Below are 25,132 nucleotides of genomic sequence, written 5' to 3' on the forward strand. Positions count from 1 at the left end.
TGCTCTTTCATTATGGAGAGGTAACTGGTGGTGAGGATAAGACTAATAGGTAGGACCTTCTTGCAACCTCAACCAACAGTAGGAATTGAACTTGAACTGTTGGTGTCACTGTAATTGTGAACTAGCCGTCCAGCCAACTGAGATAACCAAATCCTTCCATTGTAATGTAGTGTCATAGGCATGTGGTCTCTTACTTTAATTCTTGTATTTCTTGAGCGCCAAAGTTTAATGGAAGACAGTCTGAGGATTCCTGGCCCGAAAATTAGCATAAGCATCCAAAAGGATCTATATGTTTCTTCTGTTATTCAATTCAATTCTCTGCCACTTCCTTCAATTTCTGCATAATAAGTTTGCCCTGTGGGTTTTTAACCATAAAGGAAATCAGGAAGAGTTAATCCTGCTACTCTTCATTCCCTGCTGCTGGGATTCACATATACGACTATGGTTTGTGTTTAATCTCTGCTGTCTTCAACTGATCTCTGTATTTGCAACTCTCCACAAAAATGACCAGGCTGGCTTCCTACCAGTGGTTTCAAACAACAGCAAAGTGGTGAATGTCATCATCCTTTATCAGTACCATCCACCAGCACTGACTCAAAATGAATTGGCTATTTGTGCTCAGCTTGGTCTCTGCCAAGGTTGCTCGGTACCAGACCTCAATACGTCTGGTACACATCAAAGTCAAAACAATTGAATTCCAGAGATTGATTTGCCTTGATATCAAGACAGCATTAGTGTGGCACAAAGGAGCAGTTGTTAAGCATAAGTCAATGGAGGTCGGGATTAAGCTGTCCCACTGGAGTCATACTTAGAACAAAAGTGAGCTGAGTGTGGTTGATTAGAGGCAAATCATCTCAGCTCCAAGACACCACTGTAAGATTTCCAAAGTGGCCCAAGCACAAAACCTTTCAACTGCTTTGTCAATAACCTTCCCTTTCTCACAAAGGTCAGTAATGAGAATGTCCACTGATTACAGCGTTCTGTTCCAACACTGTTCATCAGATCAAGAAGCAGTAAGTGCCTACATACAGCAAAACTTGAGTAACATTTAGGCTTGGACTGAAAAGTGACAAATAATGCACACCATTTAAATATGGCATAATTACCACCTGCAGCAAGAAAGCAGCAAAGGAGAGATTCCACAAATTGTTATGATTCCATGTAGAATATCTCAAATAGTCAACTGAGGAAGGATGAACTGGCTTCCATTCTTTATTTACACAGTCTTTGCCCACCTCCCACCCCCACCCCCACCCCCACATCCCGGTCATTTGTAACAATATTACTTCTTTTAAAAATCCCTTTCTCCTGGATCCAGATGAACCTTTGTTTTAAAAGGAGACAATTTAACCAGCTTGCCTTGATTTCACAAAGAGGAAATTCATGAATGGGAAGGATAAGAAACATACATGCAGGCAAATTAGAAATAAGAGTTCAAGAAGGTAATTTTTTTTTAAATGTGCAGATCAGTCTGAATAGTTCATGAAGAATGAATAGCTGCAGTCATTAAAATGGAGGTGACAGGTGGCATTGATAATGGCGGTGAATTGTCAGCTTCACGATTTTTAGCTTTGTAGATTCTGTTGAGATTCTGTAGTTCCGATGTCTTTATTTGTTTTATAATATACTTTTATTTTTAAAAAATAGATTTTTAAATATTACAAATACAGAACAATGTAATTCAAAATAGTACAAAAATAGTACAAAACTAAACCCAAATAATAAAACAAATTCCCCAACCCACCCTCCTATATGAATGTATAAACATATATAGAGAAGTATAAAATTAAAAAAACCTAAACTAGCTATTTAACTAAATAAATAAATACCTAACAACAAACAAATAAATAGTAATAACTCAGCCCAACCAAACAAAACACTCATACATTCACAGTTCCTCATCCCTGGATATTGGACTCATGAAACACAATCGTTACGGCTATATAAAAGCCCTTGTTAGTGTGGCAGATAAATCTGTGTTGCTGGAAAAGCGCAGCAGGTCAGGCAGCATCCAAGGAGCAGGAGAATCGATGTTTCGGGCATGAGCCCTTCTTCAGGAAGAAGGGCTCATGAAGGGCTCATGCCCGAAACGTCAATTCTCCTGCTCCTTGGATGCTGCCTGATCTGCTGCGCTTTTCCAGCAACACATTTTAAGCTCTGATCTCCAGCATCTGCAGTCCTCACTTTCTCCCCAGATAAATCTGTGTCCAGGTATTTCAAAAAGGGTCACCATGTCTTGTAAAATTTCTCAGTTTTGTGGTGTACCATATTTGTGAGAAAATCCAGGGGAATATGCTCCATAACAATCTTCCGCCAACCCGACAGGCCTGGGGGGTTTTCTGATATCCAACCTAGCAAGGTATTCTTCCTTGCACAGAATGTAAGAATATTGAAAAGTTTTTTCCTTAAACGAGTCTGCAGGAAATGCAATGGGTCGGCCCAAAAGGAGTGAAATAGGGTCCTTCTCCACCCTACACCGAAAATCCTCTCCATTGCACCCACCACAGCGCTCCAATATGTTTGAAGCCTGTCACAAGACCAAAGACAATGGGTGAGAGTACCCGTACAGACCTTGCACTTGGGACATGCTGAAGATACTCCTGGTTTAAATTTTGACAAATAGTCTGGGGCTAGGTGGACCCTGTGGAGAATCTTCAACAGTAAAGCATGGGTCCTATTGCAAATTAATATCTTCCTTGCATTCTCCCAAATATCCTCCCATGCCTCTGAAAAACTTCAACACCCAGCTCTCTTTCCCACATCTTGCAGAGTCGATCAGACTCATCTGAGGTGGCACCCCCAAATTGGTGATATAAAATACTGACAGAGAGTGTACTCTTAGCCCTTAGTACCCCTCTTTCTATGTCAGATTTGTGGGGATCAGTCAAAAGTGTGATTTTTTTTGAATAAAATCCCTAACTTGAAAAAAACGAAAGCAGTCTCTATTAGGTAACTCGTACTTCTGTACTAACCGATCAAAGGATATCATTACGTCTCCCTTAAATAAATCACTCATGCAAGATATACCCCTAGCTGCCCAACATTTTAAATTCTGAATCTATCATACCTGGTTGAAAACCTGGCATAAAGGTGTAAACAAAGATGTTTTTGCCAATATTACCTTCCCTCTGCTGAATTGCCCTCCATGCTTTAACAGTATTGATGACTATTGGGTTATGGCAATATTCCCTAACTGTCCTCATCTTGTCCTAAAATAGCAAACTGGTAAGGAGGCACCTTGCCTGGGAGACTTCGATATCTAGCCATATTGAAAGATGGTCCCCACAAACCCAATCACTTACGTAGGTCAAAAGCGAGCTTAATTGGTAATTTTTAATGTCCGGAAGGTCTACTGCCCCCCAATCTGTGAGGCAACTGCAGTTTGGCTAATTTAATGAGGGGATGTTTACAATGCCAGATAAAGGAGCTGAACCAACTGTTCAGTTGTTTATTGAACATCAGGGGGAGCATCCGTATAGGGTATAGCAAACGAGGGAGAATATTCATCTTAATAAGCGCTATCCGACTGGAAGTGTTTCCCATCTTTGGAGATCTTGTTTAATTTTTTCAAATAATTGCGTAAAATTGACTTTGAACAGCCAATCCAGAACTGGAGTAATGAATATGCCCAAATACACAACCCCACCACACCCCCCTCACCGTGACCACCTAAATGGGAATCTATAGTCACTCTCAAGACCAACTCTTTTGCAAGACCACCCATAGGCATAGCCTCTGATTTAGCAAAATTAATCTTATACCCTGAAAAAGCACCAAACGCGTGAATGCATTGTATCAGGCAAGGCACTGAAACTGCTGGATTTGTCAAGAAAATTAGAACATCATCTACATACAGCGAGATCTTATGTAATTTTGACCCCACTTCTGGAGCTGATATATTGAGATCCCCAAAATGGCCTCTGCCAATGGTTCAATCACCAACGTAAAAAGTAATGGTGAAAGGGGACAGCAGCTAAAGAAATCACCAATCCCTGTATTGACTGCTGTTGGCATGTTTGAATTACGTTAAGCAGCCTCCTTACGCTATTGGAGGATCTACAACCCTCTATGAAGCCCATCTAATCCTCTTTAATAATAAAGGGTAACACAGTCTCCAGCCTTAAGCGAGAGCCTTAGAGAGGATCTTAAAGTCCACATTTAAGAGCAAGATGGGCCTATATGAAGCACAGTCTACCGGATCCTTCCCTTTTTTAAGGATAAGTGAAATATTGGCCTCTCTCAGAGATGGTGGGAGACAATCATGACTGTATGAACCATTAAACATATTCAGCATCGGGCTTGACAGTATACTTATAAATTCCTTACAGAATTCACTGGGAAGTCCATCAGGACCGGGCGCCTTTCCACTCTGAAACTGCCTCACAGCTTCCTGCACTTCTTGCTCTGATAATGGGGCATTGAGAAAGGACTGTTGTTCGGGAGTCACACCCGGGAGTTTCAGATTTCTAAAAAAGGATTCCATTTTGGCCTGCCCCTCCTCACAATTCTCAGACTGATATAACTTAGAGAAAAATCTCTGGAACGTCACATTAATCTTTTTAGAATCACATGTTAGGTTCCCAGACCCTTCCCTAATCGCTGTAATGGTTTGTGGGGCACTTCTCTTTCTGGCAAGGTAAGTATTTGCCTGGCTTGTCACCATGCTCGTATAACCTTTGCTTTGCAAAAGCCAGCTCCTTCTTTGCCGTCTGCGTGAGCATAGAATTTAGTGCAGATCGCAGTGCCGTAATCCTCTGTAGTTTGACCAATGAGTGTCTGTCAAAATAGGCCTTCTCGGCTGCCTTCAACCATGCTTCAAGGAGACATTGCTGCTCACCCTTCTGCCGCTTCCTACTGGTGGAATATGAAATAACTAACCCCCTGGCATAAGCTTTGGCAGTTTCTCAGAGGACAGATGAGCTATCAACCGAGCCTATGTTGATGTCTAGGAATGCTCGAAATTCCCTAGAGAAATATTCCACAAACGTGCTGTCCATGAGAATAAAGGGGTCCATTGGCCAGTACCTTGAATCCACTGTAACATCCTTAATGTTAACCATGAGGTACACTGGAGCATGATCAGAGATGGCAATATTATCAATCATACAGGATGCCGCCAGATCTAGGGTTACCGCAGGGGTCAGAAAAAAATCAATCCTCGTGTGACATCTGTGCAGATTGGAGAAAAACGTGAAATCCCTGCCTGTAGGGTGGAGACACCTCCAGACATCCACCAATCCTAATTCCCCACACAAACCCAATAACTGTTTAGTTTGTGCAGAGGGTATCGAGGGATCTTTAGGCAACCTGTCTTCTGTGAGGCCTATGAGGCAGTTAAAATCTCCCCCTATAATAATGTGCTGAGACTGGAGACTTATCAGTTTAGAAAAATCATCTACCAAGAATTTAAGAGGATGGGGGACAATACACATTTAAAATACCATATTCTTCCCATTTATCAAGGCTTTAAGAATTACAAACCTCCCGTATGTGTCTTTAACACATTCCAACAATTTAAATGAGAGATTGTTCCGAACCAATATAGCCACTCCCCTACTTCTGGTATTAAATTATGAAAAATAAACTCGGTCAAAGCCATCCTGCTGTAATTTCAGATGCTCCTTGTCATCCAAATGTGTCTCCTGTAACAAAGCAATATCCACCTTCTCCTTTCTAAGACTCAAGAGTACCTTCTTCCTTTTAATTGGTGAGTGACTTCCCTTGATATTCCATTTAATCAAATCATTAGCCGTAATCTTCTGCAATTACATTTAAATTCCAGAGAGGAGGCACCCAAACAACAAATTGCTGAGCTTTAGTGTCACATGGTCCACCAAATATAAACGCTACATAAACTAAAACCACTACATTTAACAAACATACAAAATTATTAAAAATAAAAAACAACAAAAACCAGAAAATAAACCAACATATAAAACGCCAACAGCGCTGAGTAGGGGAACTCACCTCCTGCCCGGAGGGGGCAACTACCCGTCCCGAACTGCCCATAAATAGGCATCTAACCATCTCAACCACCTTCACTTCTCCCAGCTAGAGCCGCATCACAAGCACAAGCTAAAAAGAATAAACACCCATAGAATATCAATATGAATAAAAAACATTTTTTTATAAAAAGAAGGGGAAAATAAATATCCCACCCATCCTTTGGTATGTCCTAACTTAGAAATTTAAAATGTACATCTTAACCACCGCCAGACATAGTTTGAACCAAATTATTATCAACAGAGGACAAAAAAGGGGGAAAACAAAGCTCCAACCGGATTTCCTCCATTTGTTTTACAGAACGATAAACGCATACCTAAGCAATAATATTTATACATAATACAATTGTTTAACTTAGGTTAGTTTGTTCACAAAGTCTCTTGCCTTCTCCGATGTGTCAAAGAGATGCATGGATCCATTTAAGGTGATCCGAAGCACTGCCGGATAGCTCAGGGAGTACTGAATCCTTCAGTCTTCTCTTGACACCATCATACAATTTTTGTCTCTGGATCACGGCCACTGAAATGTCCTGAAAAAACATGGTCTTAGAGCCCTGGTAAATTAGGGCCTTTGAATCCTTCTCCTGGAGTCTGGAAGCCTCCATGACTCTCTCTTTATCCCGGTAATGATGGAGTCGCATTGGGAAAGGACAAGGGCTTTGACCCAGACCAGATCTCCACGCTGCGACCTGGTGAGCCCTCTCTATCTTCAATCCTCTCATGCCAGTGTTCAAGTCAAGGTATTTCGGAAGCCAATCTTCAACAAATTCCGCTGGCCACTCACCTTCCTTACCCTCAGGCAGACCAATGATCCGAATGTTTTTTCTCCTGCCCCTGTTTTCAAGATCATCCACTTGGTCATGCAAATTACGAACCTGCATCTTCGGGGCTTGGATCTCTTCCTTGAATGAACTGGCATCAGCTTCCACCACTGTGACCCTGTGCTCCACCTCATTCGTCCTCTTCTCCAGGTCTCCCAGCTGCTGCTCATGCTTCTGCAGCATGAGAGAGACTGGAGCCAGCTTATCTTCAATGTGTTTCCACAACATCTTGCGAGATTTCGAGAGCTGGTTCACCGGGTCCTGGAGAGTAATCTGCTCTGAGGCTGCTGCAGGCTGAGGTGCAGACCCAGCCTCGGATGCTCCTCCTCCCTTTTTAGGCATTTCTGGACAGCTGAAAGTACAGGTAAGTCAATTTTTAAATGTTTCTTGGGGCTCCACAATCTTTCCAATGCCCCAAGAAATCCTGATGACCTGGGTTGGGTGGGTTAAAGGACCGTCCTGCTCCTGCTGCGATGTGAAGCTTTACAGTGTGATCTTCTCAGATCGCCGCCATCTTAGATCCCCTCTGATGTCTTTCAACCATGACTGAATTCCAGTATTCACGGTGAAAGAGGATACTTTCCTAATCTGTTTTTCTTTTTAAAAAAAACTCTTTGCAACGTAGAAAGAGTCTTTACCTGCAACATCAGGTAATGAGGGGACTGTTCTTTGACTGTGATTATCACAACACATCAACATTCAAACACAAGGTGGTATAAAAAGTAACTCCACAGAGGCCGGAATCCCAACACCAAGTCACCTGTAATATGGAGAGTCCTGATCTAGCTTCCACAGAGCCAGCTCTCGTAGTGAACAGAACCTTGGATGCGCTTGTTTATATGTTAGCCAGGTCTCTCTTTTTTAGTAGATTAACAACTACAATGAGGGAACTCATATTCTACCATGTTCACCTTGCTGACATGGTTACAATCACTACATTCCTCCCCCGCTGAATCCAAGGACTTGGCTCGTTCTTTTTTTTGTCACTCTTCCTGGGGTCTTTTAGCCACAGGTCAGGTTTTTCCAACTCTGCCTTGGATACGGGTGGCTTGTATTGCACAATAGCTAGCCTCTTGCAACCAGAATGCTTCAGAAGAAATTCATTTTCATCTTCGGGCGGCAATGGCATTCAGGCACCGACATCTGCCAGGCCCATCTCAGATTCCAAGCTATCTTCAATGCTTAATGGAGAGGGAGAATCACGTGTTTCAGAACAATCTGAAAGGCTGTTGAGGAGGGGGCCATGTTTTGCTCCTGCACGGTTTGGGAGTTCTTAGCTATCATGTAGTCTACATGCTTGTTCAGGACAGTCGCATCTACCCAAACTTTATATTTCACTGGACTTGACATGCCCAGCCATTTTGAGTTAGCATCCATAATGAATAAGGACATTAAGCCAATAAATGGGCCTGCATAGCTGATGTGCAACTGAGTTCAGAGTTTATCCAGCCATTCACAGCTGCTGGTGGTAATTTTTGTCCTTGTTGGCACTCTCTGGCACTGCCCCACCAACACAGCTATGTCTCCATCCACTCCTGAGCGTGAGACATAATTTCTCACCAAAGTGTTCATTTTAGAAATTGCTGAATGAGCCTGGTGGAGTTCAGCTAGTATCTGGAAGCAACCTTTGCTCAGGACAATCATTCTTGCTCCCCTCATTCCTGATGAAGGCTTTTGCCCGAACGTTGATTTTCCTGCTCCTCGGATGCTGCCTGACCTGCTGTGCTTTTCCAGCACCACTCTAATCTTGACTCTGATCTCCAGCATCTGCAGTCCTCATTTTCGCCCCGTAATAATATGTCATTCTGTATTGTGATCTGATCTCTCCTAGTCCAAAAAGATTTTAATGCTGGTTGTGATGGTCCTTTAGTTTCCCCATCACCATCAGCTGTTTCAGTCTTGCGAGCATGGATCTTTCTGCATCCAAAGTCTGATATTGTCAGCTGTAACTGGAAGCGTATCCAGAATATTTAAAGCCATTATGGATGGCTCCAGTGTCAGTACCACCAATGGTGTATCTGCCAATGGGAGGTGGTTCAATGTATCCACATTTGCTACTTGACATCCCAAACGGTGTTCCAACTTGTAATTGTACACATTTAGAATTAGAGCTCATTGCCTAATTTGGCCTGAAGAGTTGGGCGGTACTGCTGTGTCCTCAGGGAAAATTAAGCTCCTAAAGGCCAAAAATGCTGCAGGTCCACAAGCAGTCAGAAGAATTACTCATTGCTTTTTGTCTACCCTAATGTCATTTGCCTGGAAAGAATAATGCATTCTTTCCACATACTGGCCACAGTCTTCAATGAATCAAACTTCTTACGGCATGATGCCAGAAATACTTACCCTAACTCAAAGATGATTGTTGAGATTTAATTCCTTCAGAGGCATGTTTTTCTGTTGTTACCACTGAAATAAATCCACAGAAGTCCCTATCCCATCACCAAGTCAGCCTTCATTTATGCATGGAAGGTCCTTGACACTGATCTAGCTTCCTCAGAGTCAACTCTCTCAGAGTGAACTAAACCTCTGACACTCCCTGACGTGACCAGATTAACAGGCCCAATCAGGGAACACATTCTATGATGTCCACCTGGCTGACCTTGTCACAATTACAACAGCATACACAAGCATTAAGACCATTTGCACACCCCAACACCCCCAGTATAGTTGAAATTGGTTTTTTAACCACTGTCCTTTTGGTTTTAGAGGAAAAGCACAAACTATGTCTGCATTTTGGGACATAATAAACAGGATGTGGCTTGCTGTCGAACAGGGAGTTGTTAATCCCTTGTTACATTTGTAGAGATCACAGTCCCTTCCTTATGAAGATTCTTTGATATCTTTAGGTGCTATGTCCAATCAATCTCTCTCTCTCGTGACAAACACATAATTTACATCCTCTGCCATTTTTGGCAACATCATCTCTCTTTTTAATGAAAAATTTTTTTTTTAATTAAGACTTAAAAGCATCCATTGTATTTTGCAGTTCTGGCACATAACACTTCTGCTTTACCTTTGTTGAATTCCCTGACCATCAACATCCTGGGTGTCACTATTGACCAGAAAGTTAACAGGACCAACTACATCAGTGTTGTAGCTCCAAGGTATGTCACAGTCTCAGCATTCAGCACTCATCACCTTATAACTCCCAAAACCCTTCCATCATCATTCCATTCAAGATTATGATGAAATACTCTCCAATTTCTTAGATGTGTAGCTCCAAAATCACTATAATACCTCAAAATAAAACAGTTCCCTTTCCTGATATATCATCTACCAGCATAAACATTCACTTCCACCATCCATAATGTTCTAGGGCTGTATTATGCACTATGTGCACTTTGCAATGCAGCAACATGCTCAGGCTTCTTTGATCCCTTCTCTCAAACTCAACTTTGAAGGATGATTGCCACGACTGCATACTATTTCCAAATCACATACTATATTGCCTGGACATATTGCAGGACCTTGATTATCACCATCTCAAAATTATAGAACTCACTTCCCAAAAGCATTCTGGTAATACTTTCACCACGTGTTCTTGCAGCGGTAATTCACCAACTTCTTGGGAGCAAGTAGAGATGGACGATTAATAATGGTCTTGTCACTGATACCCACATTCCAGGAAAGAATCAATAAAAACAGGCTCTGTCACCTCCACAATAAACATTGGAATCACCATTGCTTTAATTGTCAGCTTCATTAGCAAAGAGTTAATAACTGAATACTGAAATCAAGACAATGCTCTACACATAATTTCTACTTCAAAAAGAGATTAATTACATTGCATTGCATTATTTGTTTCACTGTTCTGTACTGTATGGACATACAAATCACCATGCATTATCCAGGTTGTATGAAGGGACCACATAATAGAGTTTGCAATCAAGAAAAAGATGAATCACGAAGTTGTTTCAATCATAAAAACAGATCAAGTTTCAGTTCCGGTAAGTGTCCTTTTTATTCAACATTAAAAATTACACCATTTACAAAAAATGATACAAGAATTTACAAAAAAATCTTTAAGCTATTGAGGTATTAACATAGAATTGAGTCACAGGAGAATATCAATTGGAGGAAAGTCCTGGAAACAGAATGAGTATGGTCAACACCACCAAAGTATGAATTACCATCGTAAAATAAACTGATTGTTCATAATTCAAACGTTTTGTGGTCAATAGATTGCCAAAACCACTTAGTACTATTTTGTTATAGGAATCAGATGAGATATAAATTGTTTCTCAAATGAAAGAATCTCTTTGCAGGACTTTTACTTCACCCAGTACCAGGTCAGATCTTGTCTCAATACCAGATTCACACTGTATTCACACTGTAACTGCATGACTTCACACAAATGTTACAGGTATAATTCAAATGCACCTAAGTGAACAGGTTATAACTAAAAATTAAATTTATTTCAAATTGACTATCTTTTCTTATATCTTCCTCTGAATTTGACCAATGTATCATTGAATAATGTCAGCGATACATCCCTGATTTTATTTTGATTTGTTAGGGTGGGACAGGAGAGAGTTGGAATTGGGTGGTAGAGAGGGTGTGAGGGCAAAGTGTGCTTTCAAGGAACATTTTTCGTGAATAGAAATCCCATTCAAACCATCTAACTTACTATCCTACATACCATTTTTTGAAATACATCTTAAAACTACCGATTTCAGTACTTCACTTACAACATATTCCAAAGTCTATAAACACAAAGCAAAATTTATACAAAACTGTCAAAGGTGAGCTCCCTTAATAAAATAGTGAAACAAAGCTTCAATTTCAGATATTGTTCAGAATCATTCAACGAGGGTAGCTTCTATTACAACTCTAACAATACATTATCGATCTAAGTTGTGTTGGCAAATTGTTTTGTTTGGTAGGATCTTGCAATAATGGAATAAAACCCCCACCTGCATTGTTCATTTTCTACAACTTTGAAGAGATTATTTGACTAAAATAGAAGTTTAAAAATTGAGGTTTCAATGTGTCTTTACTGTTTAGAAAGGCAACCATGGAAAGCTGAGTTTATTAAATATGTAAACTCCACCACAAAACTCATTTTTTGGAAAGTGCAAGTAATGTGATGCAATGGAAAATCTATTCATGTATTCCCATCTTCACTATCGCTTAGGTGCTCACCAAATAATTTTAATGCCTATATTTGCACTCAACCTATGCACTTATTCATATGAAAACAATCCATAAATATTTGCTGCAAAAGGTGTAGTCAAAAATATACAACCTCTAAATGCTCATTTCATTTCTGCCGTGGTTATATTGAGCTAAAGGCTGATTTGATAATTGAAACACATGCTCACAAAATGATAAATGAATCAACCAGTACAGATCAATTTCAAATCAGAACCAACCAAATGTTTCACCAATCCAGGGCAAGACACTTTGGTTTGCTTACTTGGATAGATTTATTTTGAATCACAACACAGCCTTGCTTTCTCAGAATTCTAACTCCCACAATAGAAACCTACATTCTACCTTGAAAATTTAGCACATGAATCATCAAGAAAACAGACAATTTTTTTGAAGTGCACAAAAAGTACTTCAAAAATGCATGTATGTACACATTTTTCCATGTTAATGCTTAATTTGGAATAGATAGCAGGTCTTTGCTAATTCACAATTTGTAATTAGATGGCACAAGCTGTCATAATGACTACAACACGCATTTGTCCCACTCTTTTCGCATTTGATTGCAGTACAATGAGTTTTAAAAATGAAATTCTTGCTCATTTTCCTTGAACCTCTTCTAAATAGTCTTGGCCAAATTTCTTGCATTTGACCTCAACTCAAAGCAGTACCTCATCCCCCTCCCAAGAAAATGTCATTTTTTCCCCCACAAATCATCCATGTCAACTCTAACCCAAATCAGCCATGCAGGGTTCTCAGTGGGCATACCCATAAGGGTCGCTTGTGCTACTGTTTTCTGTTTGATAACACCGGGGAAAATGCATCTCCACCTTCAACTGATCTATGCTAGTAAACATCTCCATTGGGAACTCAGGTTTTACAAGCTGAATTGAAACGAGCCAAATTCCTTTCGCTGCACAGTCTTGCAACCCCAAAAAAATCCAATCTGACTATTGAACCCCAAGACTCCAACGTCATCGCTCAATTCATGAAATTGCTTGCTGCAAAGGGCTACATTGTGACGCCTGAGATCCACAATCACTACTCTGCAGGTTGGCCATCCAGTCAACTGACAACTTTCATGGCTACTAGAGGATCAATGCTCTGCATTGGCTTTTGTTTGCTCTTGCAGTCCAAAACAAGTCATCTGATTAGCAGTTGAACTGTTGAAGTTAAATTGGATAGTGCAGTCTCACCCTGGAACCAGACCTAATCAGCTTTGTCTTTCTTGAAGCCTCTAATTTGCATCATGAGCAAAAATGTGAGAATGGTGGGATACCACAAAATATTCTCAACTCGTGTGAGCACAATTTGTAAATCTAGTGATCTATGAGCTGCAAGCTCCAGCAATTTGTAATTTATAGATGAACATTCGAAATAGCCACAGGAAACAGAGACAAAGAAAACGGTGTAGCTGAATGTCGCAATCGGATCCTCATTGCTAAAATGCTGCAACTTCTCACCCGTCCTGCTCTTTTGCGATATTTCAACTTTAATTGCATTCAAAGCTCTGTAAACTCAATATATCCTTGAATCACTATTTATTCTACGAGCTTGCCAAATTGGTTTGCACGTACACAACACCAATCACAGAGAAAGGAGGTAGTGAGCTGGAACACAGAAAAGGTGAAAAAAGTTAACAAGTAAATAATAAACATCGGGTGCTAGAGAAAATGCAAAGGCAGCTAAAAATAATTTAAAACGTTTCCCTGAAGCTTACAGTTGTTGAATTCATAAACATGATAAGTCAATAAAGGTTCGAAAAACCAATTTCCATTCCGTTTCCATGTTCTTCAATTATTTATTTATGGTCATTGTTTTAAAAAAAAGTATCCCATCAACCGAACCCTCATCACGGCACTCTCACAGGTCTCAACCTGATCACGGGAGACAAGTTTACTTTAAGAATTTTTTGAGCCCTCTGACGTGCCTTGGAAACACTTTCATCTGAAGATGAATCTTCAACTTTTATGGTTGGGAAGGCGAATGGGCGAGAGGCAGTGGTTTTGCTGGACAAGCTGCCTCGCAAAACCCGGCTGACGACCTGGGAAGGTGAGGTCTTTGTCAGGCAGCTTTTGCGTTTCTTAGTGACGGGCTCCCCCGCATTCCTTTGTCTCCCTCGCCGACTCCTGGGCGCCCTCTCGGCGCTGGGCTTGACTTCAGACGTGGGCTTCGCTTCGGGCACCGTGGAGCGGCACGAAGAATACCCGTACACGTCCTTGCTGCGGAGGATGACCGGGGTGAAGCCTTCCTCCCTCATGCTGCACAGGAAGTCCCACAGCTCAATCTCCGAGTTGTGAAAGTCGCTGCACTTGGGCATGAAGATCTTGAGCGCATCCTCCAGTGCCTTTGTTCCCGCGAACACCATCTGCGATCTGGAGTAGACCACCCGCTCCTCGCCAGCGAATACCGCCATGGCCAGTCTTTGCTCGCACACTCTTTCCCAATTCCTCCCAACGACAGAGAAAACAGGGGAGTTTGCCAAGGGGTAATTGGGGTGGGCGGGGGGTCAGCTTTCTCCCACCCCGCCTACACACATAGCCCCAACCTCAGCATTGCCAACAGCAACAAAAAGAGCCCCACTCACAATTTTCCCAAGATATGCCTGGGAAAGGAGAAACGGCCCCATCCGCCGCCCCTTTATAAACAGGAGCCCTTCCAGTACGTCAGCCCAGTGACTCCACCCAGCCCCCGATCAACAAAAACAAGGAGGCCAGGCAGTCACAGCGCCTTTGAACAGGAGGACAACTCAGTCAGCAAGCTTGTCTTCCACACTGGCTGAGGGGGCCAGCGAGGCAGGCAAACACATGGATCTAGCTTCACCAATAGATATAAAAACGGAAGTATTCAGCTCAGGATCATCTAGAGGCGGACGGTGTAGAAACATAAGCTACTCCGTCAGTCGACGTTTCGGGACTGCCACCCCTCCTTCTCGAGAGTCAAATGCTTTCTTTCTAACGCTGGAGCTGGGGTTCTCTCCCGAGTATAATGTATCAAAACCAAGAATAGATTTAAGCTTGTGTAATTGTCATTGATGACAACATGAAGGAACTGCTGAGAGTTGGATTCTGATCAAACAAAACTCATCCCAATCATATGGTGAACGAGACTTGGCAGGTTTAATCTCTTCTAAGGTGCTTCACACTGTATTTGAGACTTCAACCGTCGTGTTTTAAACCCTTTCCATTGAACCAATGGGATTTCCGGGTGATAAAACACAGCAACTTTTTTTCGTAGTGCATCGTGGAACGCCGCACGAAAAAGACAAGAATTGTAATGCATTGAATGCATATTCATTAGAAATTGTCTACTTTTTTCCCAATGAATACCCGATTTATAATTTAGTCTAATCAATTATCCGTTTATTCTGCAAATAGTTTACAACAGTCTGTCTTCCATCCACCTCAACTCTGCTCACTCATTTGGAATGAACATATGCCAAAAATTTTGTTTGCACGAGTTTGTGTCACTCATTTTGTGTTAAAATCTATCTGCTTTGAGATAATGGTTCTGCTGTTGACATTTAAATATAGACTGAAGACAAAATAAAACCTGGATACTGGAAATCTTAAATAGATACAAATTGTTGGAAATGCTCAGGACACGCAGCAACTGTGAAGAGAGAAATAGAAATAATGTTTCAGGTCAATACCCTTTAATCAGCCCCGTTTCTCTTTCCACGGAGTTAGGTTGGGCTGCCAATCCAACTGTGTACTCCCATCAATTTGTTTTCATTTCTGTTTTACTGTGGCTTATTTAAAGTAATTGAACATGGCTCCATAAGATTAAATGGATTTCCAATGAAACTAACCGGAAGCTATTTTCTTATTTTGATCATCATTCTCACATCTAATGGTTTTCTGATCTTGACATCTGTATGTGAGTTATTCCTTCAGTTTTCAAATTTTCCCCTTTTGCTTTATGTCAATGAATAATGAGACCACAATATATTGTCTTCACTGACCTCCCAAAGTATTCAGTTATATAATGAGAAGCGATCGATCTAAGCTGCTGAAGAAACCTGTCTGCCCAGTAAAGCAATGATAAAGAGGGATTTGTTCCTACACTGATACCATAGGGCCAGCTTTGACAGGGCCACATTGGAGCCCGTCGAGATCTACAACGAGTCAAACAGGAATGTATTCTGGCACTGACATTTGCATATTCTCTTTGCTGATGTCATGTGCCTTTAGTTCATTCACTGAGCGTGGCTACATACATTAGAGAACTGATGGAAAGAAAATAAGCCTTGCCTATGTCAGATCCAAGAAAAAAAATGCCCCAAGTCCTCAGTAGAGAGTTGTTCTATGTTATAAGGTGTTTGATTAGACCATAAGCATTAAAAAATGTCATTCTTGCATCATTCAGGATTGATGATAAGATACTTGTCGTGTTGATAATCTGACATTTCTAGGCTTAACAATCACCAGCAATCTGTAGCGTTATGTTGAATTCAGTTGGTACAGCTTTTATTTCCAAGCAGAGTTAGAGAGTGTGTGGCAACAATAACCTGCAAGTATACCAAGCCTGATGGCAAACTTTGGCCTTTTTTACTTTCACTATTTGTTAAGCACCTTTCCCATGTCTTTCCAGACAACATACATGTATTAGCCATTTTGCCTTTGAAATTTGACACACAGTTTAGAAGCATTCCTTCAGAGTTTTGCTTATTAACTTGAATTAATCTAAATAGTCTTCTTACCTCAAGTCCATATATTAGTTCAAAAGGTCTAAATCCTGTGGACTCATTAAGAGCATCCCTAATGATAACAAATTAATTCCTATTTCCTAGTCATTAAGACATTCTTGGCATAAGCTCTAGTCTTTAAAATTCAGTGCCATCTTACTAATGTGCCTCGAGATTGTAGGAGATATGCAGATGTAATTTGTATTATTCCCAAACTAGCTATTAGATTTTAAAATGTTGGTGACATAAAATGTGAGCATTGATCTGATTGTATTTCTGCAAACCACATCTTGTAAGAAAACTTGCACTAACTTTTCCCCTACCACTTTTTCAGTAATTTCTCCTAAAGCACTTCAAATCATAGAGTCAATCAGCAAGGAAAGAGACCCTTTGGTCCAACTTGTTCGCAGTGACCAGACATCCCAATCTGGCCTAGCCCCATTAACTAGCATTTGGTCCATATCCCTCTAAACCCTTTCTGTTTATATACAATCCTTTTAAATGCTGTCATTGTACCCACCTCCTCCGCTTCCTCTGCATGCAAATGTTAACCCTCGAGTCCTTTTTAAATCTTTCTCCTCTCACCTTAATCCTATGCCTTCTAGTTCTGGATTCGAGCACCCTAGAAAAAAGACCTTGGCTATTCACCCTATCCATACCAGTCGTGATTTTGTAAACTTCTCTAAGGTCACCAAGTCAGTGTCTGACACTGCAAAGAAAAAAGCCCTAGTCTATTCAGCCTCTTCCTAAATTTGAACACTCTAGTCCTAGCAACATCTTTGTAAATCTCTTCTGCATCTTCTAAAATTTAACAATATCCTTCCTATAGAAGGGCAACCAGAATTGAATGCGGTATTCTAAATGTAGCCTTGCCAATGTCCTGTATAGCTACAACATGACATCCCAACTCCTGCATTCAATGTTCTGACCAATGAAGGTAGGCATGCCAAATGCCTTCTTCATCACCCTGTCTACCTGCGATTGTGCTTTCAAGGAACTGCACCCCCAGGGTCTCTTTATTTGGCAACACTTCCCAGGGCCCTACCATGAACTTTATGTCCTGTTCTGGTTTGCCTTACCAAAATGAAACACCTCGCATTTTTCTAAACTAAACTCTACTGCCACTCCTTGGTCCATTGGATCAAGGAAAAAGTGAGGTCTGCAGATGCTGGAGATCAGAGCTGAAAATGTGTTGCTGGTTAAAGCACAGCTGGTCAGGCAGCATCCAAGGAACAGGAAATTTGACATTTTGGGCCAGAGCCCTGATGAAGCATCCTGTTCCTTGGATGCTGCCTGACCTGCTGTGCTTTAACCAGCAACACATTTTCAGCTCCATTGGATCAAGATCCTGTTGTACTCTGAGATTGGAGACAGGCCGCCTACTTGCGGATTGTTGCAGAGAACACCTCTAGGACACCCGTAGCAACCAACCCAACCACCCCGTGGCTCAACATTTCAACTCCTCCTCCCACTCCACCAAGGACATGCAGGTCCTTGGACTCCTCCATCGCTAGACCATAGCAACACGACGGCTGGAGGAAGAGCGCCTCATCTTCTGCCTAGGAACCCTCCAACCACAAGGGATGAACTCAGATTTCTCCAGTTTCCTCATTTCCCCTCCCCCCACCTTGTCTCAGTTTAATCCCTCTAACTCAGCACCGCCTTCCTAACCTGCAATCTTCTTCCTGACCTCTCCGCCCCCACCCCCATCCAGCGTATCACCCTCACCTTGACCTCCTTCCACCTATCGCATTTCCAACGCCCCTCCCCCAAGTCTCTCCTCCCTACCTTTTATCTTAGCCTGCTGGACACACTTTCCTCATTCCTGAAGAAGGGCTCATGCCCAAAATATCGACTCTCCTGCACCTTGGATGCTGCCTGACCTGCTGCGCTTTTCCAGCAACACATTTTCAGCTCTGATCTCCAGCGTCTGCAGTCCTCACTTTTTCACTGTCCACTACCCCATCTATGTTGCTGTCATCTGCAAACTTAGTAACTACGCCACCTAAATTCACATCCAAATCATTTATATAGATGATAAAAAGCAGTGGACCCTGAACCCAATCCTTGTGGCACATCCCTGGTCATAGGCCTCCTGTTCGAAAAGTAACCTTTCCTATTACCAACCTCTGTCTCCAATCTTCAAGCCAATTTTGTATCCAATTGGCTATCTCCCCCTAGACCCCATATGATCTAACCTTACAAACTAGTCTACCATGTGGAACCTTGATGAATGCTTTGCTGAAGTCTGTATAAACAATGTCTACCGCTCTGCAATCATTGATTTTCTTTGTCACCTCTTGAAAAAGCTCGCCAAGTTAGTGAGACATCATTAGGAAATCTTGAAGAAACATCCATAATGGTATAAGTTTATTGTTTTCCATTCATGGTTTTAGGTAGGTGTCCTATTCAATCTGTTAAGGCTCTGTTAAATAGATCTTCAAAAGCTGATATTGAAATAAAAGGCATCGGTTAATTAAGTCCTCAAGTTTCCCCACCACCTGACGCATGTGGTAGGTGTGTCAAAGTTTGACCACATCTTCATGTAACTCCGGTCAATAAAAATGTTTTTACATTTTAACCTATGTTAAACCTAATATCTAAGTGACACAGCCTTGAAATATCAAAAGCCACTCTGTTTGAGCATCTTAGCTAATTCAAGTTGTGATATCCAAGTTTCAGGTTTCATTTCTACCAAGTGTAAATGAAGAGTATGAAGCTTAGTCTGATCTTAGAGTAGAATGGAAGGTCAGCACAACATTGTGGATGGAAAGGACCTGCACTATGCAGGACTGTTCTATGTTGTAAATGTGGTATAACCACTTGAAGCATCTCATCCTTGTGAGATCTTGCTTTCACTTCTACCTTAAATGTGTCTGCTAAGTCCCTCAATACATCTTTAGTCAAAGATTTTAAAATATCCACTGTTATATCTTCCATTCCCAGAAAACTTTTACAGTCTCTGGAGCCATCATCAAATATCATGGAATAAATTTCACCGCAGCACAGCTGTTTTAACCCAGGACCATTCCATACTTTAACAAAAGATATATGTCCCTCTTAAATCCAGTAAATTCAAAGGTCTCAGATGAGCCCTCACATGTTACAATTCCAGTCAATGCTATTTTCAGATAAATCAGATTCTAGACATGAACCTGGCTTGATAGATTTTTAAAATTTGTTTGGTTTTAATGAAGTGTACTCTTGCTGAAACATGAACTTGCAATGTTGCAGATTTTGCTTTAACAATAAAATGAAAGTTTAGTACAAAGTGAATGAAAATAAAAACTCAAACTAGAGCAAACTTTGTTTTAACTGGTATTCTCAATAAAATGGCAAAAATTATACATCTGAAATACCAGAAGTTTACCATATTATTACAATCTCTGAGATGTCTGAGTAGTTAGTTCAGGGTACAAGTGAGAAGGTGCTCTGCCAGTAATTTTTATTGAAGTTATTATTGAAGTGATTTGTGCTATAAATAAGGAACCACAGTGTAACATAGTAAAGTGTACCCATTGCATTACATTTCTATTACTTAATGTGTGTTTTTACATTGATTATGTGGATCTCTTGATCAACCGGAATTTATGATCAACTGGTACATTCCTGATCACATGGGTGCCAGTTAATAAAATGCTTGCTGTATCAATTTATAATACAAATTAAAACAAGTTGAACATGTAGTAAAAGTGTAATTCCATTAATCTCAAAACAATCCTTTATAAATTGAAAAGAAATGTAACACTATTCTTATAGTACTAAAACACACGCCTGTCCTACATTCAAAACACAAATGACATAACATTAACACTAGTATCGTTGTACCTAACATCTGGTATTTAATACCTGGTAGATTTAAGTTACTTGCAACATCAAGTTTTAGAGTAGAACTGTGATAGCTTCTTCCTGAAACTACCACACACTTGAGCTTCACTTTACTCAACTTTAAGTAACCTCTTCAGGGTTTTTAATCCCAACACTTCTGACCTGCACTAATATTAACTCTTCACATTTCAGGAGCACTGTTACACAAAGCTATCCTGCTCCAAGTAATCACAGGACTGCCTCACACAGTTAATTGTGAAATTAAAAGTCTTTCTCACTCTCAGCTATTGGAATTTACCTTAAACTTAAAAAAGAACAAATTTCAGGACTCTCTTACTAACCTTTGAGGTCACATTATTTACTCTGTTAGGTTGCAAAACAGTCAAAATTAACATAGATCCATTGACTAATATACATCCTTTTAATCTACAACCAGGCTTCAAAAGAAATGATAAGAAATCATTATTATTACAGAAATATTTACAAGAAAAACTGTTAAATTTATACGATGAAGAAAATCACTTGCCACTAACTCAAAAACCAGAAACTCAAATAACATCAAAAATTGCACATGAAAATCCCACCATTTATACAACATTGCCATATTACATTAACCCAGAACAACAACACTGCTTTCTCTCCACAAATACTGCCAGCAATTTCTGTTTGTGTTTTGGATTTCCAGTAACTGCAGATTTTTTTTTTTGTTTTATGACATTATTATGTCAATAACAGATCCAGTGACGTTATTTGTGATCGATATGTCTGATTTCGATACACTTCAGACTATGTAAAAGGGCTCTGACCATCTACTTTCATTTATACCTCTACAAGAATGCTTACATATTTACACATTACATATCGAGTCATACAGCATGGAAACGAACTCTTTGGTCCAACTAGTCCACGCCGACCATGTGCTCGACCCAAACTAATCCCACTTGAGGGTGTTTGGCTCACATCTCTCCAAACTTTTCCTGTAGATGTACTTATAGAACATAGAACATTACAGCGCAGTACAGGCCCTTCAGCCCTTGATGTTGCACTGACCTGTGAGACCAATCTGAAGCCCATCCAACCTACCTTATTCCATTTTCGTCCATATGACTATCCAATGACCATTTAAATGCTGTTAAAGTTAGCGAGTCTACAACTGATACAGGCAGTGCGTTCCACGTGCCTACCACTCTGAGTAAAGAAACTACCTGACATCTGTCCTATATCTATCACCCCTCAATTTAAATTTATGCCCCCTTTTGCTAGCCATCGCCATCCAAGAAAAAAGGCTCTCACTGTCCACCCTATCTAACCCTCTGATTATCTTATATGTCTCAATTAAGTCACCTCTCAAACTTTTTCTTTCTAATGAAACAGCCTCAAATCCCTCTGCCTTCCCTCATAAGACCTTCCCTCTATATCTGCAACATCATAGTAAATCTCCTCTGAACCCTTTCCAAAGTTTCCACATCCTTCCTATAATGTGGTGACCAGAACTATACGCAATACTCCAAGTGCGGCCGTGCCAAAGTTTTGTACAGCTGCAGCATGACCTCATGGTTCTGAAACTCAATCCCTCTACTAATGAAATCTAACACAGTCAGTGTCATATCTTTTTATCAACACAGTTATATCTTTTTAACAACCTGATCAACCTGGGTAGCAACTTCAAGGGATCTATATGCATGGACATTGAGATCTCTCTACTCATCTACACTACCAAGAATCTTACCATTAGTCCAGTAATCTGCATTCCTGTTGCTCTTTCCAAACTGAAATGCCTCATACTTTTCCATATTTAACTCCTCTCAGCCCACTCTGCAGCTTATCTATGTCCCTCTGTAACCTACAACATCCTTCTGCACTATCCACAACTCTATCGACTTTAGTGTCATCCGCAAATTTTCTAATCCATCCTTCTATGCCTTCATCCAAGTCATTTATAAAAATAACAAACAGCAGTGGACCCAAAACAGATCCTTGCGGTCTACCACTAGTAACTGAACTCCAGGATGAACATTTCCCATTAACCACCAGCTCTGTCTTCTTTCAGCTCACCAATGTCTGATTCAAATTGTTAAATCACCCTCGATCCTATGCCTCCGTATTTTCTGCAATACCCTACCAAGGGGAACCTTATCAAATGCCTTATTGAAATCCATATACGCCACATCAACCACTTTGCCCTCATCCACCTGTTTGGTCACCTTCTCAAAGAACTCAATAAGGTTTGTAAGGCACAACCTACCCTTCACAAAACCACGTTGACTATCCCTAACTAACTTATTCCTTTCTAGATGATTATAAATCCTATCTCTTATAACTTTTTTCCGACAGTTAACCCACAACTGAAGTAAGGCTCACTTCTCACTTATCCCAATTTCTTTTAAATGTTGTAACTGCATCTGCATCCACCACTTTCTCTGGCAGTTCATTCCAGATACAAACCACCCCATGTGGAAAAGTTGCCCTGCCCATGACACTTTTAAAAAATCTTTCTCCTCGTGCCTGAAAAATATGTTTCCCTATTTTGAACTTCTCCCACCCTAGGGGAAAGACCTTTGCTATTCACCTTGTCCAAGCCCCTCATGATTTTATAAATCTCTATCGGCCACCTTTCAACATAGACATTTTAGAATACTTTTATACACTAAGGTCTTTTTATGCTGGAGATGAAGACATTATCTGAAGAAACAAAGCTTGGAGACAACTGTTATGACCCATTGCAGTAGCATGTTGTAAATTGAGCCATATATAATGTTAAATTCTTTTAATTTTCACATTGTGTCAAAAGTTATCTAATATTCAGACCAAAGTTGATAGACAGAATGTACCAGGTTTCTATATGAAACAATAATTAATATTTATCAAATGTAATTAGACTATAGATACAAGTAAATAGATATAAACCATTGGTATATAAATGACTAATTAAAACTCGAATCCTCTTTTCACACAGGCAGACAAACAAATAGGGAAAATAGATTAGGTGATGATAAAAAAAACTGAAAAGTTTTTGCTTCACAATTCTGATGTTGAGGCGAGCCTACGTTGGCTAGTCAAGCCCTTGTTGTTTAGTTGCCTTTTTTTGGAAGCTTCCACTGATTTGTAAGAAGTAGAGAGTAATTAATTTACTTGGAAAAATCTCTGATTTATCAATTCAAAAGTCACAGCTCATAGAAACTGGTGGAGGAAACGTAACTGGTTTCTTCAAGTTGTTCAGCTGTGGCTTTACTGCAAAGAACAGGCAGCTTCTGCCGGAGAGAACAAAGGCACACAATTTTTTTTGTGTGTGTGTGTCTCTCTCTGTCTGTGTTGAAATAACTTGTTTGCAGTTCTTATATGTTCAGTTATTTGAAAACCAATCAGCTTCACTAGTAAACAATTCCTTGGCTCCTGATCATCCACACACTGCAGGAAATAGAGTCACAAAAGCAGAATTGACAATAGGTATCAAATTCCTTGCAGTGAACTTATGCAGCTATTCTGGTAAACCTGTTTTTTCCCCTTCTTTCTCCTTGCAGCCCATAGTTTTTAACAGCACAAAAATAAATAAAAGACATGATTAATTAAGACATGAAAATTCACAAAGAATTTGTATTTTAAGCAGCTGCTTATGGCAAGAGCAAATAAAAGGGGAATGCCGATCTAAAGTTTTGGGAAACTGTCTGTCAAGAAGGAAAAGCATTTAGTGACAATCTGCATTAAACAGGAACACCAAGACATTAAGAAATCAAAGAGTAATTGCAATACTTGCGATTGCTGATGATCCGATACATCAGCAATCAGGTTATAACCTTACATCTCAATGACACCCTAAAGACTTTGTACTGTTTATATCCTTAATTTTCTATATATACTGGATATCACTCATTCTTAATATTGTGCTGTTATTTCTTTTTATTTTATCTTGGAGTTAGGAGGTAATAACATTTTCTTTCACTCGAAAAAAAAGGTTTCTTTCTGCTACAGTGGAACTTAGTTAACTAGATTTTAATTGGAAAGAAGTACAGCTTTGAGCTAAAAAGAACATGAATCTTTCCTGTGGCCAACTTTGGAGCTTGAAAGAGGGGAGCCAATTCGCCCCTCCCCACGTGGTTGTAATTTATTATTGATCAATATTAAAACATTTATTCAATTGTATAATGACAATTTGGGGGTCTTTTTGCAGACAGATCCAATCATTTAAAGTACAAAAAATTAGTAACTTTTATATTTTACTTTACCTTATTTTAAATAGGATTATTCATCTTTTGTTTATAATATGAGGATGAATATAAGATGCATAGACAATTAATTGATGCAAAATTCATCAGCATTCATTCTAATTATGCACAAATGCATATCACAAGTGTATTTGCTCATAAAAACAGCATAATATCCAATGGATGTCTGTCATGTTTCGTACCTGAACATTGCTTTAAATAACTTCAGTAACATATTTAAATTTTAAAGAAACAAGCCCTCATTAGATTATCAGAATTCACTTGTGGCACTGTTCTGAATTAGTGATCAGTTTATGGTTGTAGTTGCAGGTAATATTTTGCCTTTCTGTGAAAAATTTCTTTCAGAGCCATGTTTTTTTAAAAAGGGAGTGATAAATCCATTAACTATTTCCAACTTAACCTAAATTTTGTGGTGCGGAAACT

The 25,132-nt window shown here is 40.1% G+C and overlaps 1 protein-coding gene across 1 annotated transcript; it reads right to left on the minus strand.

The window, feature by feature from the left end:
• Window positions 1-10,759: 10,759 nt before the first annotated feature.
• On the minus strand, window positions 10,760-14,648 carry LOC132826748 (coiled-coil domain-containing protein 71L-like). Its single transcript, XM_060842903.1, has 2 exons — window positions 13,692-14,648; window positions 10,760-13,581 (listed from the first exon to the last, which is right to left on the minus strand). The coding sequence occupies exon 1, from the start codon at window positions 14,385-14,387 to the stop codon at window positions 13,824-13,826; it is 564 nt and encodes a 187-aa protein (XP_060698886.1). The 5' UTR covers window positions 14,388-14,648; the 3' UTR covers window positions 10,760-13,581; window positions 13,692-13,823.
• Window positions 14,649-25,132: the final 10,484 nt, after the last annotated feature.

Source organism: Hemiscyllium ocellatum, chromosome 23 (assembly GCF_020745735.1).
Source record: "Hemiscyllium ocellatum isolate sHemOce1 chromosome 23, sHemOce1.pat.X.cur, whole genome shotgun sequence".
Lineage (NCBI taxonomy): Eukaryota > Metazoa > Chordata > Chondrichthyes > Orectolobiformes > Hemiscylliidae > Hemiscyllium > Hemiscyllium ocellatum.

Bases quoted from the DNA above. Each gene is read 5' to 3' on its own strand.
- LOC132826748 (XM_060842903.1), bottom strand. From the start codon at position 14,387: ATGGCGGTATTCGCTGGCGAGGAGCGGGTGGTCTACTCCAGATCGCAG.